This window comes from Elephas maximus, chromosome 25 (assembly GCF_024166365.1).
Source record: "Elephas maximus indicus isolate mEleMax1 chromosome 25, mEleMax1 primary haplotype, whole genome shotgun sequence".
Taxonomy (NCBI): domain Eukaryota; kingdom Metazoa; phylum Chordata; class Mammalia; order Proboscidea; family Elephantidae; genus Elephas; species Elephas maximus.
In genome coordinates this window covers 30,543,290-30,559,675 of record NC_064843.1, presented here as the reverse complement: position 1 = coordinate 30,559,675, position 16,386 = coordinate 30,543,290, and the positions used below count along the sequence as shown (strand labels likewise).

At 42.1% G+C, this 16,386-nt stretch overlaps 1 protein-coding gene across 1 annotated transcript in view; it reads left to right on the top strand.

Moving 5' to 3' along the window:
- FAM83D (family with sequence similarity 83 member D) overlaps positions 1 to 9,462 on the top strand; it is a 30,618-nt gene extending 21,156 nt beyond the window's left edge. Inside the window, exons 3-4 of the mRNA XM_049869765.1 lie at positions 5,288 to 5,412; positions 7,943 to 9,462. Of these exons, the coding sequence (XP_049725722.1) occupies positions 5,288 to 5,412; positions 7,943 to 8,930 (1,113 nt within the window). The 3' untranslated portion in view covers positions 8,931 to 9,462. The remainder of the gene's footprint in view (positions 1 to 5,287; positions 5,413 to 7,942) is intronic.
- The last annotated feature ends 6,924 nt before the right edge of the window (positions 9,463 to 16,386 follow it).

Genomic DNA, 16,386 nt, shown 5'->3' with positions numbered 1-16,386 from the left:
TGTTGTTGTACCAGTACCAGGCTGTTTTGACTACTGTGGCAGTATAATAGGCTTTAAAATCAGGTAGTGTAAGGCTTCCTACTTTGTTCTTCTTTTTCAGTAATGCTTTACTTATCCTGGGCCTCTTACCCTTCCATATGAAGTTGGTGAATTGTTTCTCCATCTCATTAAAAAATGTTGTTGGAATTTGGAATGGAATTGCAGTGTATCTGTAGTTGGAAGCAGCTTCTTTCGACAATAGCTCTAGTAGGTTCCAACTTTAGTCATGAGGACCACTGCTTACTGAGTTACTCCAGGTTCTTGACATATGTTATGTAACTTAAATCTTCCAGCAGCCCTGTCAGGTAAGTGGCATCATCCTTGTTTTTTAGATCAGGAAATGGCGACACAGGGAGCCAGTGGGTGCGGCTAGAATGTGGTGAGCCTATCTGCCTCCAGTTCCTCTCACATGCTGCTTTTCATTTCTCTCCATTATAAAACGAGACTTTTCATGTCCTTTTCTCTGATCGTGAAAGTAATTTGAGTTTAAGTATTTAAATATAAAACTCTACAACTTACCTGGCTTAATCTCTTTAGTTCAAAGAGGCAAGAAAAGTAGTTATATTTACTAACGATTCATTTTTTTTAGTTAATGAACTTGTTCTGTAAGCTTTGGAACTTCATTCATCAAGTGTTTGAGCACCTGCTGTGTTCTCACTGTTCTGGGTTCCCAAGATAAGGCAGTAAGCAGAGCGAACAAAGAATTTGGGCTGTGATAGTACAGGTTACTGTACTGCCCAGGAGGACACAAACTTACCGCCTCCTTATTTCCAAGCAACTGGTTTATTTAACTTCTCTGTCTTGGTCATCTAGTGCTGCTGTAACAGAAGTACTACAAGCGGATGGCTTTAACAAAGAGAAGTTTATTCTCTCACAGTACAGTAAGCTAGAAGTCTGAATTCAGGCGCTGGCTCCACCTCAGGAAACTCAGGTCCAAAGGACTCGATTTGCTCCTGGTGATGTTTTCTTGGTTGTATGAGGTCCCCCACTCTCTCCTTACTCCCCTTTCCTTTTATCTCCTAAGAGATAAAAGGTGGTGCAGGCCACACCTCGGGGAAACTCCCTTTACATTGGATCAGGGATGTGGCCTGGTAAGGGTGTTACAATTCCGCTCTAATCATCTTTAACATAAAATTACAATCAAAAAATAGAGGACAACCACAGAATACTGGAAATCAAGTAACCAAGTTAATACACAGATTTTGGGGGGAACATAATTCAATCTATGACATTATCCCACAGAGTGCTTGCTGCTTTTTTCCCTGATGAGGAAGCTGAGGATTGAGTTTAAGGCAGATTCACACTGGAGCTAGAACTGGAGCTGAGAGATTGAATTAAAGGAGACAGCCAGGTGGACCCACCCGTCAATTAAAAGTTGAGATCAGTGGACCCAAGGAAAAGGCAAGTTAGACCTGGTAAAGAGCGTTATCATCTAAGCAAGTATTCAGCCCATGACTGTGCCCATAGAGAGCTGGCTGGAAAAAATTGAAGGTGTGGATGCTTAATTTCAAGGTGCTTTTTCTATAATTGAGGCAGTGTGCTAGCGGCAGAAAAATCACAGAATAGTTCTGGCCACAACTTTGATCAAAATGATTGACTCCGATTCATCTAATGGGCAGATATATAGGAATATTTACTGACGCGGTTGCCACTGTCGGTTGCTGCCTTCCTAGGAGTCCAAATCCTCCGGGACAGGGTCCAAAGGAGGTTTGCACCTGCAGCCTCACTAATTTAGTGTCTACCATTCCTTCCTAGGTAAGCACTGTCTTACCTGGCTGTTTCTCTTACCTGGCGGTGTCTGTGTTGGTTGTCTGCCCTCTCCAAGTAGGGGCTGACTTCCTCCTGCTCTGGCTCTGTGCTGGGTGTCCTCTCTGCAGGGACTCAGTCACACTGTCATATGCCGGCACTCAAAAGTACTTTGGCCATAATCACAGGGACCTGCACAACATGTAGATGTGTGCCAAAGGGAAAGACACAGCCACACCTAAACCTGACCAGAGATTATTTTTTATGCTGGTTGTTATATGTTGATCCTTTAAGACTCGGCTAAGGAAACATCACCTCCTCCAGGAAGCCCTCCCACCACCACGGCAGTGTGTACTTGTATGAATTTTCTAGTTTTTTTAAATTTTCATTTTGAAATAATTTAAGATTTACAAAGTAGCTACAAAAATAGCATAAGGAATGCCCATATACTCTTCACCCAAATTCTCCAAATATTAATATTTACAAACCCAAAGAAAGACAGTATGAAATTGTATCAAATATCAAAATCAGGAAATTAACCTTGATGTAATACTATTATTTATTATACACAGACTTTATAAATTTCACCAGCTGTCTCACTAATGCCCTTTTTCTGGCCCAGAATCTAATCCACGACTACTCCTTGAATCTAGTCGTCATGTCTCCTTAGTTTTCTTTAATCTGGAACCACTCCCCCATCTCTTTTTGCCTTTTAGAGTCTTGACACTTTTGAAGAATACTGGCCAGTTTTCTGTAGAATTTGGGTTTCTCTGACGTTTCCTCATGATTAAATTCTGGTTGTACATTTTCGGTAAGAGTACTACAGAAGTGATATTATGTATTGTCATAGTTTTTGTTTGTTTTGTTTTGAACTTTTTACTTTGAAATAATCATAGATTCACAGGAAGGAACAAAGATGGTACAGAGCGATTCCATGTACCTGCCACCCAGTTTCCCCATTACATCTTATGTAACTTGCAGTACAGTCTCAACACCTGAAAACTGACATTGGTATAATGCGTGTCTGTAATTCTGTGCCATTTTATCGTGTGTAGATTCATGTAGCCACCACTGCCATCAGTATACAGAACTGTCCCTGCCCCATCACCACAAAGCTGTCCCTCTTGCTACCCCTTTATAGTCACCAACGCTTCCCCCCTCCCCACCCCTCCCTTCCCGCACCACCTTCCCCATCCCCCACCCAGGGCCATCCCTAAGCCCTGGTAACCACTAATCTGCTCTCCATCTCTATGATGTTGTCATTTAGAGAAAGTTACTTTGATGGACGCACACAGTCTGTGACCTTTTGATCCTGGCTTTTTTCCTCCGCCAGCACGGTGCCCTTGAGATCCACCCACATTATTTGTGTATCTGTAGTTTGTCCCTTTTTATTGCTGAGTAGTACGGTATGGCTGTGCCATAGTTTAACCATTCACTCATTGAAAGACATTTGGGTAGCTTTCGATTTTTGGCTATTTCAAGTAAAGCTGCTGTGAGTATTCATGTAAGGTTTTTGTGTGGACATAGGTTTTTGTTTCTCTGAATGATGTTAAGTCTTGTCACGGTTTTTTAATCATCCAGTTACTTTCTGTTTTCTGTTCCAGTCCTTGACTGTCTCTCTTGCCCCAGGGCTTGGCACATAGTATGGCCTCTATGTTTGAGGAATGAATGAGAAGTCAAACAAAAATCTTAAGTGTTTAATTTGAATGTGTAAGATTATTAAAAATATGTAGCTACTGGTCGGCTCCAAAGAATGCAAATTGTTTTTGTATTTTGCATACCATTGTACATGCATTTATGTATGTCATTTTACATCAATAATTATGCTGACAACCATACAGTGTATAACCCCAGTGAACTACTATGTTTCCTTTTTGGTAAATGCGTACTTGTAGCCAGGAAAGGTGTGCATCAGGGTTGTATCCTTTCACCATACCTATTCAGTCTGTATGCTGAGTGAATAATTCAAGAAGCTGGACTATATGAAGAACAAGGTATCAAGATTGGATGAAGACTCATTAACAACCTGCATTATGCAGATGACACAACCTTGCTTGCTGAAAGTGAAGAGGATTTGAAGCATTTACTGATAAAGATCAAGGACCACAGCCTTCAGTATGGATTACGCCTCAACACAAAACAAAAATCCTCACAACTGGACTAATAAGCAACATCGTGATAAACAGAAACTATTGAAATCGTGAGGGATGTCATTTTACTTGGATCCACAGTCAACACCCATGGAAGCAGCAGTCAAGAAATCAAACGATGCATTGTATTGGGCAAATCTGCTGCAAAAGACCACTTTAAAGTGTTGAAAAGCGAAGATGTCTCCTTGAGGACTAAGATGTGCCTGACCCAAGTCATAGTGTTTTCAGTTGCCTCATATGCGTGTGGAAGCTGGACAATGGATAAGGAAGACTGAAGAATTGGCACCTTTGAATTGTGGTGCTGGTGAAGAATATTGAATATACCATGGACTGCCAAAAGAATGAACAAATCTGTCTTGGAAGAAGTGCAGCCAGAATGCTCCTTAGAGGCAAGGATGGCGAGGCTGCGTCTTACATACCTCGGACATGTTATCAGGAGGGACCAGTCCCTGGAGAAGGCCATCATGCTTGGTGAAGTGAGGGTCAGTGATGAAGAAGACCCTCAACCAGATGGAGTGACAGAGTGGCTGCAGCAATAGGCGGAAGCCTAGCAACGATTGTGCAGATGGTGCAGGACGAGGCAGTGCTTCATTCTGTTGTACATAGGGTTGCTATGGGTCGGAACTGCCTTGATAGAACCTAACAACAACAACAGGAGATATGACATTGCTGTTGAGCCACATGTGAGTGTTTCTGCCTCAGAAACCCTGTGCTAGAGAAGGCGTGTCCTATGTCCCTATTCTCCATACCCATTGCGGTGTAGGGCGAGTGAAGATGGGCTATTATTCATTAGTAATGCCATTAAATAAAGGAGTAGGAGATTATCAGCTTAGCTTCTTTGAGTCTTTGTTAAAATGTTACTTATTACTAGTGTGGTTTTCTTTGGTGATTTTGTCCTCCGCATTTTGTTTCAAAGGTAAATTCTTGGATTCTGTTGTCCAGTATCCCCAAAAGGTGGTTCTTCTTTTCGAGCACATAAACACATGAATTAAAAGTCTCAAGAATAAATAAAGAAAAGGACATATGAGAAGATGGACTAAATGTAAAGTAGCATTTAAAAAAAAAAACCCTGTTGCCCGGGAGCCAATTACCACTCATAGCGACCCTGTCAGGCCCTGTAGGACAGAGTAGAACGGCCCCATATGGTAGCATTACCGGGGAGTAAATGGGCTTGAGCCTGAGAATCATCTGGCTGGTACCTCGTGTGTTACTACTGAATGATGAGCCTAAGCCGTTCATCTGCCAAGAAGTTTGTTTGGGCATTGTAACCCAAGCCGTCTTGTCTTAGTCATTTACTTATTGGATGAGTGTCACTGGATTGCTCATTTATTTTTCTCCCACTCTCCCAACAGCTGATGACAGTTCGGACTATTACAGGAAGTATCTACTATGCAAGGTCAGGAACTAAAATCGTTGGGAAGGTTCATGAAAAGTTCACATTGATTGATGGCATTCGAGTGGCAACAGGCTCTTACAGGTAAGTTTCTAACATGCCTGTGCATATTAATTTAAACTCTTTAGAAGATGCATGTTATGTAAAGCTTATTTTTTTCTCTCAGTGAGAGCCTTTACGTTCAAGCATTCCTATATGTGTGTCTGTGAGTGTGAGCTAGTTAATCAGAGCATCCCTAGGTAGGAGGTAGTCAGGGGTAGGGGCCCCTTCTCCTTCCCTGCCATCTACAAAACTGAAGTGCAGAGATGGAAACGTGCCTCGCCATCACACAGTGAGCGAGTCCTAGATTCAAGCCTTGGTCCAGGCCTTACAGCAGACTGAATTGAGTATTAATAGTGACAGGAACAATATCGAATCCTGGTTCCTTGGAAATTTTGACCCCTCTTGTCCTTGCTCACTGGAAGGTAAGGACAGTTGCAGGCAGCAACCAGCCCTGTATCAAAAGAAGATAGCACGTTTTATATCAAAGCAAGCCTGGGCTGTCTGCGATACCCCTCCCTACCTCTGGGCTGTTGACTCCTCTAGAGCGGGGTTCAGGTTTGCTGGTGAATAAGAGGCTGGGTTGGGGGCTACAGATAAAGGCAGGGCTATGGCTGTCCCTAGGGGGAGAGAAAATCAGGAAGTTACCTCCCCCTGGTATATGTCCTGGTCATGCTTTAACTTCAGTGTTGAAGGCAGAACAGAAGCTGTTCTTCAGACTTAAATTCTTTGCTTCAAGCCTAGTAGCTTAGTGCTTTAGTCTGGAGGATGCTGACCCATGTTTCTGAACCCGCCTTTGAAGTCTCACTTTGGCAATGGCATCTTAAGGTAGAGAGCACAGGGAAGTCGAATAGAAGGTGGGGATAATGAGTGCTCAACACTAATCTCCAGAAGTTACCATGTGCCATTCTGACTTAAGTGGCTCCGATAGTGGTGTATTTTGCCACCTGTATGTTAGATTGTCTGATGGTATGCACGAGGTGTGTCTGCAGAGTTAAGAAAAAAAAAAAACCCACATTTTTGAAGAAACACACATTCCAGAGTGATAATTATGTGTCAGCCCCAGGGAAAGGTGGGGATGCAAAAGTTTGTGGGAGATGAGGTGCTAACGTTACAAAACTCCCAATGCCTTTCTTTCCAAACTATACTGGCATTGCTCAGAACAGAATGCCAACTCTTTCTTGAGACTTGCTTTTATAAGAAGTCTACAGATAACAGGAAGAAACTAGATTTTGAACCAACGTAGGATTTGTCTATATTAATCAAACTAAGCTCCAAATAGTTTTTGGCTGTTTTAAAGCCTGAAAGTATAAAAACTACTCTCTGTGAAAGAAGATATGTTACCATTGACGACGATGATGATGTTGATGCTGATAGCTTCCATTTGTCGAGGACCTTTTATGATCCAGGTACTGGGCAGTTGCTTTGTTCATGTTACCTCATTGAGGGTTTTCAAAAGAATATTCCCTTTCAAGCTTTGAAGGCAGTTCTCAAAGTGGAATTTGCATCAGCCAGGATTCTTGTTTGCAAGAGACCGTTGGTACTATGTTTTATGATCTCTCATTTAAAACATCCTATTCCTAGTACAAATTTCTGTATCAGTGAGGTGATTGCAAGTGTCAGAAAGCTAACTCAACTTATGCAAAATGAAATTTATTGACTGACATAACTTGGAAGTATATAATTGGTTTCCAACTCAACTTGACCTAGGGGTGATACATTTATCAGAACACTGTCTCCTGGTTCTGCTTTTCTCTAATTAATCTTTATTCTGAGGCGGGCTGTCCATTTGAAAGCAAAGATCCAGGCTTATGTGGCCTTTAGCAACTATTTCCAAAAGAGAGAGACTCTCTTAGTCTCAGCATTAGGATCAGTTTTTGAAAAATTGCTTGGCTGTAGTTGGTTCACATGCCTGCCTGAGTGAATCCCCACATACAAGGGGAGCAGATACTCTGAACAGCCTGGGTCACATCCCTACCCCTGGTGTGGGTGGAGAGGGTGCATAAAGCAAAGTCTTCTAGGGTAGGGGCAGGAGTGGGTTGTTCCCAGAGGAACGGGAAGGGATGCTAGAGAGACAGGGACAAATGGCTGCTCTTCAGCTGTAAACATGTTTTGTGCAGTGGCATCATCATTACAATACCAGTACTGTCCCCTTTTGTGAAGATGGCAGCACTGAAAGAGGCAGCAAGGAGCCCTGCGCTAGCAGTTCAGTCCTGAGACCAGGAGCCTAACTGAGGGTCTCCCACGACTTCCTTAGAGGATGTCACCAGCCAGTTAACTCACTGGCCTAAATACCCTTCTAGTTTGTAAAAATGGTAAGGCTGAAGATGTATAGGTTTTCACACATGGGTTAAACAGTTGGCCTTTTTTACTTTTATGCTGACACATGTATGTTATATACATACACGTGTTAAGGCTAGTTGAATTCACAACTAAATGGTAGGTGTGATATCACCAAAGTTTTGACTTTCATACAGCCATATATCTGGGCTTTATTTTGCTGATTGACAATAAATAAGCTAAAATTGCTCATTCTTACCAGCTTCTGTTTTTTGTTTTGTTTTTAATCCCAAAGTTTTACATGGACGGATGGCAAATTAAATAGCAGTAACCTGGTAATCCTGTCCGGCCAAGTGGTTGAACACTTTGATTTGGAGTTCCGAATCCTATACGCACAGTCAAAGCCCATCAGCTCCAAACTCCTGACCAACTTTCGGACCAGCAGCAAGTTTGACCATCTAGTTGACTATAAGCCACCATCCAAGGAACTCACACTGGGCAACCTACTGAGGCTGCGGCTCGCCAGACTCTCAAGTACTCCTAAGAAGACTGACCTGGAACCAGAGGTGCCCACAGAGGGCAGGGCAGAGACCGGGCGCCACGACTCTGCGTCCTCCACCGTCAGTGAGGAAGACTGCTTAAACAGTCACAAGTACAAACTAGAGAGCAGAAGGGCAGTTGATGTTGCCACTCAGACAGGGCCAGGAGAGGAGATGCCAACAGTGCATGCAAGTGACACAGGGACACAGACCAGGATCAGCACGGCATCCACTGGGACCCAAACCACGGTTGCCACCAGGGTAGCCAGCTCTCAAACCATGATTTGGTCCAAGTCAACCACCACCCAGACTGACGTGGATGAGAATGTTCTCTTTTCTCAGGGAACTCAGTCTAAAGAAGGGTCTCCAGTATCAAAAATGTCTGTATCGAGATCTTCCAGTTTGAAGTCTTCCTCATCTTTGTCTTCCCAAGGCTCAGTGGTAAGCTCCATCGGCTCCCAGACTTCCATGAGAGCCACTGACTTCCACAATCCTGGATATCCGAAGCACTTGGGCACCTCCCACGTAGATCTGTGCTTAAGAGACTCATTTAGAAACTTGAATAAAGAGAGGCAGTTTCACTTTGCTGGGATCAGGTCCCGGCTCAACCACATGCTGGCCATGCTCTCAAGGAGAACATTCTTTGTGGAAAACTACCTCGGCTTTAATCCTGGAAATTTTAACACAGCATCAGTTAATTTGCTTGCTGTCAGAGATATAGCACTTTATCCTTCGTATCAGTGACTGTTCGGTGTTCAGAGACTCTGGTTTCAGCCAGGCTTGTAGTAGACATCACTGGAGCTTATAACCTGTATATTATTTTACTGCTTTTGTTTTATTTTTGTCATGTCTAAATCAGGTATTGGACTCCCTGGATGGTGAAATGGTTAATATGCTCAGAAGCTAACCAAAAGGTTGAAAGTTTGAGTCCACCCAGAGGCAACTTGGAAGAAAAGCCAGGCAGTCTACTTCCAAAAAATCAGCCATTGAAAACCCTATGGAGCACAGTTTTACTCTGACACACACAGGGTTCGCCATGAGTCAGAGCTGACTTGATAGCAACTTTTTTTAAAAAGCAGGTGTTGGTTTTACAGTTTAAACACTATGAGTACAGTTTTTTGCACAATTTCAACACTTATATTTCTGAAAGAGAAAGCTTGGGTGTTTTAAGTTAATTCAGGTAAGGGAATCAGGTACGTTTTGCATTTTTCTTGATTTGTGTGCTCTTCTGTTTTGGAGGTTTGAATCACTAGTTTTTTTTAAGATCAGAATTCTGTTGAGGAAAACAAACCTCTGATTCCTAATTGTTTTTCTCTTCTTTAGAATATCTGTGTGCTTAGTACAAAATAAATACTTGCATGAACAGTTTTGTCTGGTGATTGCCTAAGGGCTTTTTTCTACTGTCTGGCATTATTCTCTTTAATGTTAGGACTGTGTCACAAGTAAATACACCATATAGGTATTGATGCAATTTTTTTATAGTGTTGTGGTGGGAGAAGAAATAGACAATTCAAATTGTTAGGGGAAAAATAACCACTTTATAGTTAGAAGACATGAAGCTGGCCTCAAGGTCATATCTTCCTTAGCAATATGAATATGAATGTTATTATCTCTAGTTTGAGAGAAGAAACTTCCTGGAAACAGCAAGCCTTTGTCTGTGTTCCAGCTTTTCTTTCTTTTTATTTTTTTCATAGAAAAAGCTTGAGCTATTTAGACCAGGACCTTAGTTCTCTGCTTCCCTGCCAGAGGCCTCAGTGTGTTTTCCTGGATTCATCCCTGATATTAATCGTAGTGGCCTCCCGGGCCTAATTTCATCAGATGGGTGTATTGGCAATGATTTAGCAATCTAATATACTGAAGGAGGGGCAAAAGAGGACACTGACAATTATCCCAGATTCCTAGTCCAGTGGTAGGCAATGTAACTGGTTTCTACACCCTGCTAATCAGGACTGGTATGGCTGTGGAATCCTGTTTTTGTCTAGTCTAATTTCTAATTCACATGGACCCACAAAAGGAAAAGAGTTACGTGATGGCTTCTTCCCTGTCTTGACTTGGCCGGAGCAGGAGAGATCTATAATAGGTGAGGGTGGTGTCCCTGTAGAATGCTGATGCACCCTGATCGTGAGTACCCCTAGAGGTTCTCATATGTGTACCAGGACTCCTTTATGGCCACTGAGTTATTTGCCTGGTTAGTGCCATAACCTGTGTCTCTGGAGCAGATGTAAGGAAACTGGTCCATGCCTGGTTGTAAGCAACTCTGGCCTAAGCCTGAATAAACACTGTTATTCAAAACCATTTCCTAGATTGAGGTCACTTTCAATGAACTATCTTTGATCCTCACAACAATGTAATGGAGAGCTACCTAGGTTGGATAGCTTTTATTCCTTTTTTTCAGGTGAGGAAACTAAGGCTCAGATTAAGTAGCATATTCAAGGTCACGTGGCTGGTAAATGGTGACACAAAGATTTAAACAGATTTTCGGGTCCTAAGTTCAGTACACTGTCAACATGACTCTGCTTCTCTACATGGAGTATGCAGGCATTAGAGGGTGCACAAGGAGAAATGGTGGCTAATGCAGCAGTGAATTGAAAACATAAGAACTTAACCTCATTAACACACTTATATACAAAGCCCTAAACTGCAAAAAAGTGCTTTAATTCGTGTTGAAATCATAACCCACTGTGTTCTACAGAACCCTTAATAGGCTTTACATAAAAACCAGGTCTGTGTTCAGTTTGAGAAACACAGGATCAAATCAATTTAAACAGGGTTCTTTACTTCAGGAATGCTCAGATCTTGGAAGGAGGGACTGATCATAGTGACCCACAAGAAAATCTAAGGTACAAAGTAGTGCAAATTGAAAGTTACATGGGAGAAGCCCAAGGGTGGGGGTACAAATGCATGCCCCGATGACTTCCACACTTACTTGGGGTAGGCTGCTCATTTAACTTCAAGCTTTCCAGTAGCCAAAAGAGAAAAAGACACCTGGTCAGATGTACCATTCACAATGTCCATAGAACTAAAACAAATCCAGATACAGGAAGAACAGTTCTTGGTACTGAGATCACGTAAGGATTTCTCACAAAGATCCTCTCATACAAATGATACTGTGAAGCACTCTGATAATAGATGCAGTGAACCCCACCAGGGCAGTTCGAAGCTGTAGATGACTTGAATGTATTCAGACATATAGAATACGTACCCTATATTGTATGTATTCAGATGAGCATTGTTATGCTAGGTTTCACTGATGCCACACACCTAGAAATATGCCCCAGTCTGCCTGGCAGAGTCCAGTTTATGCCCGTTATGCCCACACCCCATCTAGTTAATACCCCTTTTAGTATCACAAGTGTCGCAGTTTGAACAATAAAGCATATGGTCGTCCTATCTACAAAGCACCGCGAAGAATTGAGATTTCCCCAACTCATCCAACGCCCCAGACTTGCATGTTTCTCAGGTCAACATGATAGAGGTTCCTTGGGTTGCTGAACCCCTTTTCTAGTGGATCTCTTTGCACCTCTACCTCTATCTTCAAGCTAAGTAAATGCTTTTGCTTATGCTTATACATGTGTGAAATTGATTATGTGTGCAAGCCAACAAACCGGACAGGTTTACATATTACAAGTTGCAGAGTGCTGCGTCTTAGACTCGGTATAAAATCCCAGTATAGTGCAATTCAATAAAAGCAATTCTGCAATTGCATAAAAAAAGGTTCCGTGTTCAGTTTGAGAAATGCTGGATGAAATCAGACAGGGTTCTTTACTGCAGGACTGCTCAGACCTTGAAGAAAGTCTTAATGAAGACCCAAGGGCAGAGTCAGGATTTTTCTTAGGAAGCTAACAGCTCTGGCACATGAACACATGCATGGTTGTAATGGACATCTGTTATTTTTGCTACAGCAATTCATTTACTCCCCTTTCTGATAGACTTACACTGATTTCCCTCTGAGGAACCATCTTGTTCCAACTCAGTCCACGTGGCTCTGGTGAAGCTGACTCTGTCTCTGAGTCTGAGGGTGAAGCATGTGACCTGGGCCAAAGCCAATCAGTACATCGTATTTCCTGGCCTTAGTGATTGATTTATGGAGGCAATGGTGGTTCAGTGGCAGAATTCTTGCCTTCTATGTGCCTGGTTTGATTTCCAGCCAATGTCCCTCATGTGCAACTACCACCTGTTGGTCAGGGGAGGTTTGCTGAACAGGTTTCAGCCAGTGTTTCATTCTATTCTGCCTGGGGCCCCTGGAATAGGTGGCTGACTTGATGGCAGCTAACGACAGTGATTAACTCAAATCGGATTCATGGCCAGTCAGATACGTTTGCCAGGGACTTTTGGAAAGAGTTTTGATGCCTGAAAAGATGTGATAGCTGGAGTTGACATGGCCGTCTTTTTACCACATGACACCTGTGTCAGGAGAAGGCAAAACGATATGATCAGAAATGAGCCCTGATTACATCATACGCGCAGATACACCTGTCTCAAGTCAGAACTACTCTTGGACTTTTTTGTTTATGTGAGCCTGTTTTGGTTAAGGGAGGTTGGGTTGAGTTTTCCACCACTTGTATCCAAAAAAGCCTTAACTGTACAAAGATGAAAATACCTAAATTCAGTGCCTCCTAAAACATGGCCAAGATGGTAAGTCTGGAGATATTTCAAAGCAGGAAATACAGGTTACCTACCATAGACACAGAAAACCTTTATAACATACCCATGAAACATGATTTTGAGGAACATTTTCTGTCTGGAAAACCTAGGAAGTTGCCAAATGTACCTCTTTGTAACAAAATGATCAAACTTTTATAGAATTGGTGGCAATGAACTAAATAAATTTCAGATGTCATCTCAAGATATAATGGTTTTAATTTTAGAGTAGTTATTTTTGGCCTTTCTGAAAATAGTTAATTAGGAAGACCAAGAGTCTATTGAGACCGTTCCTAGTTTGTGACAATGAAACCATACCATCAACATCTAGGTCATCGCTTAGGTGTTTTCTTTAATAGAAATCTGTGTAAGCAAAACAACTTATTAGGGACAGTTGGGCTTTGAGAACTTCCCGAGGTAGACAAACTAACTCTCACCTAAGAGAGTTTAGCACTAATAGTTTTAAACGGCCCATATGGTTGAAAAAGCAATGGCCTAGGTATTAGAAAGTTTGAGTTGTAGCTTCAGTTCTGATGCTAAATTAGCTCACTGATTCTGACTGAGTCATTTTAACATCCACGGGCCTCTATTTTCTCATTTATAAAACAAGAAATTTAAGCTAGATGTTCATTAGGGTCTCCTCCAGCTTTAAGATTATGATGATAATTTGGAGATGGCAAATCTACTGTCTTGTTGTAAAGAGTAAGATTTCTTCATGTATGTCATGAGTGACTTGTAAAATACAGGCATAATAAAGTGACATTAATATTCCCTTGTATTCACATATGAAGGAGCCATGGTGGCGCGGTGGTTAAGCATTTGGTTGCTAACTGAAAGGTTGGCGGTTCAAACCCACCAGCAACTCTGAGGCAGAAAGATGTGGCAGTCTGCTTCTGTAAAGATTTATGGCCTTGGAAACCCTATGGGGGCAGTTCTACTCTGTACTACAGGGTTGCTGAGTTGGAATTGACTCTACGACAGTGGGTTTGGTTTTTTGGCTCTGGTGGAGTCATGTATAAATCTTGTGTTCTATACTTGGGCCAATAGTGAAGTTATGACAAAAATAAAACAAGGGAGGATCAATATCAAGAATTAAGCATAAAGCATAGTATTCACATATACTTCACTCAATAGGCAGTTTGTTATTGGGCTATGAATATGAATGTGGCATGGTCCTTGTCCTTAAGAAGCTCCCAGTATAATAGTGGAGGCACGCACGCCAGCTATATTTCAATTAAATAAGTTATAACAAAGGTGAGCATGCAGAATCTGAGTCTACAGAGAGGGAATACTTAAGTCTGATAGTGAATTTAGAGAAGTCATCTTAGAGTTGTCCCTTAAAGGATAAGGATATTTTAAAGGATGGTTGGGGAATTCTAGGTAGACGGATTAACGTGAATGGAATGTTATTTTCATTATTATGGAGATAAAGGAGATAGTTGGAAAATGTATGCACATAAATTCAGACTTTCCTTTTTTCTAGTGAATTTGCTGTTTGAATTAAGATGTTGAGAGCTAACACCGAGTGCTGTTATATCTTGCACTGTTAGGTACTCTATATGTTATCTCATTAAATATAACCTCTTTATGGTGGCATAGTGGTTAAGAGTTCAGCTGCTAACCAAAAGGTCAGCAGTTCAAATCCACCAGCTGCTCCTTAGAAACACTTTGGGGCAGTTTTACTCTGTCCTATAGGGTCACTATGAGTCGGAATCGACTCCATGGCAACAGGTTTTGTTTTATACCTCACTTTATAACTAAGATTAAATGACACCTTGTTGTTGTGTGTCGTGTTAGGTGCTGTTGAGTAGGTTCTGACTCACAGCAACCCTATGTACAGCAGAGCAAAACACTGCCCGGTCCTGTGCCATCCTCACAATCATTGCTATGTTTGAGCCCATCATTGTTTGAGTGCCTTCCATCCTGAGGGGCTCATCTTCTGGCACTATATCAGTGTTCCTCTGCTATTTATAAGGTTTTCACTGGCCAATTTTTTCAGAGATCACCAGGTCCTTCTTCCTAATCTTAGTTTGGAAACTGCTGAAACCTGTCCACCACGGGTGACCCTGCTGATATTTTAAATACTGGTGGCATAGCTTCGAGCATCACAGCAACACAGAAGCTACCACAGTATGGCAAACTGACAGACAAGTGACAGCTAGAAGACGGCAGAGCTAGATTCCAAGTCATGTCTACTTGGTTTCAAAGCCCCTGTTCTTTCTTTGACTATGCCATTTCCCTTAGACAAAGCAGAACTTTTTTCACAGCTCTAAAAACATATTCTGAAGCCTCTCTTACTTGCAATTACTTGTGCCTATCTATAAACACTTCCTCCACTTGAGTCTATTAGACCTCATTAGCTCTGTTTGGATCAGCAGAATCTCTCCCAAGCTTGTTGACCATAAGAATCCTTTATGGAACTTTCTAGAAATACAGATTCCTAGGCTATGCCCCCGGAGATTATGACTCAGGATTAGATTGGGGGCCTAAAAAATATATTTTTAACAAGCATTTGATTTACATGATCAAAGTGGAGGAAACACTGGGTTAGGTAACCTACGTATTTCTAGTCTTTCCTTCCAACCCATTTTTTCTCCATCACTCCTGATAATCCTAAAGCAGAGGTCTACAATCCAAAATCTTAATCTTAAAATTCAAGGCCTTCCAGAATGTAGGCCCAAATTACTTTTGCAATTTACTTCTTACACCCTTTCACACACCTTGACTGACAGAACTGTTTCTGGCTCTCCTCCCACCCATGCTTTTACCCTACTTCTCCAAAAGGCTCTGCTTAAATAATCATAGTTGTAGAAAGCCTCTCCGGATTTCTGTACCTGGAAACCAACTCTCCTTTTGCAGACTCCCAAAGACTTTCAGCACTTCTTATCTTCCTAGTAACCATAGGATTAGACTGTGCTCCCTGAGGGACATACTTGAGTCAGACTACAACCTGTTTATCCACCAAAGACTTTCTTTGCATACTGTTATCTAGTTATCTAGTGCTGCTATAACAGAAATACAAGTGGATGGCTTTAGCAGAAATTTATTCTCTCACAGTGTAGAAGGCTAGAAGTCCGAATTTAGGGTGCCACCTCCTGGGGGAGCTTTCTCTCTCTTTGGCTCTTGGGAGGGTGCTTGTCATCAATCTTTCCCTGGTCTAGGAGGTTCTCAGCACAGGGACCTTGGGTGCAAAGGACGTGCTCTGCTCCTCATGCTTCTTTCCAGGTGGTGTGAGGTCCCTCTCTCTCTGCTCTCTTCTCTCTCCTTTCATCTCTTGTAAGATAAAAGGTGATGTAGGGCACACCCCAGGGTAACTCCCCTTACATCTGATCAGGGCTGTGGCCAGAGTAAGGGTGTTGGCAACCCACCCTAATCCTCTTTAACATAACCTAATCTGGCCTCATTAACCTCAGGCAGAGATTAGGATTTACAACACATAGGATAATCACATCAGATCACAAAACGGTGAACAAGCACACAATACTGGGAATCATGGCCTAGCCAAGTTGACACTTTTGGGGGGGGGGCACAATTCAATCCATAACACATACTTAGTGCT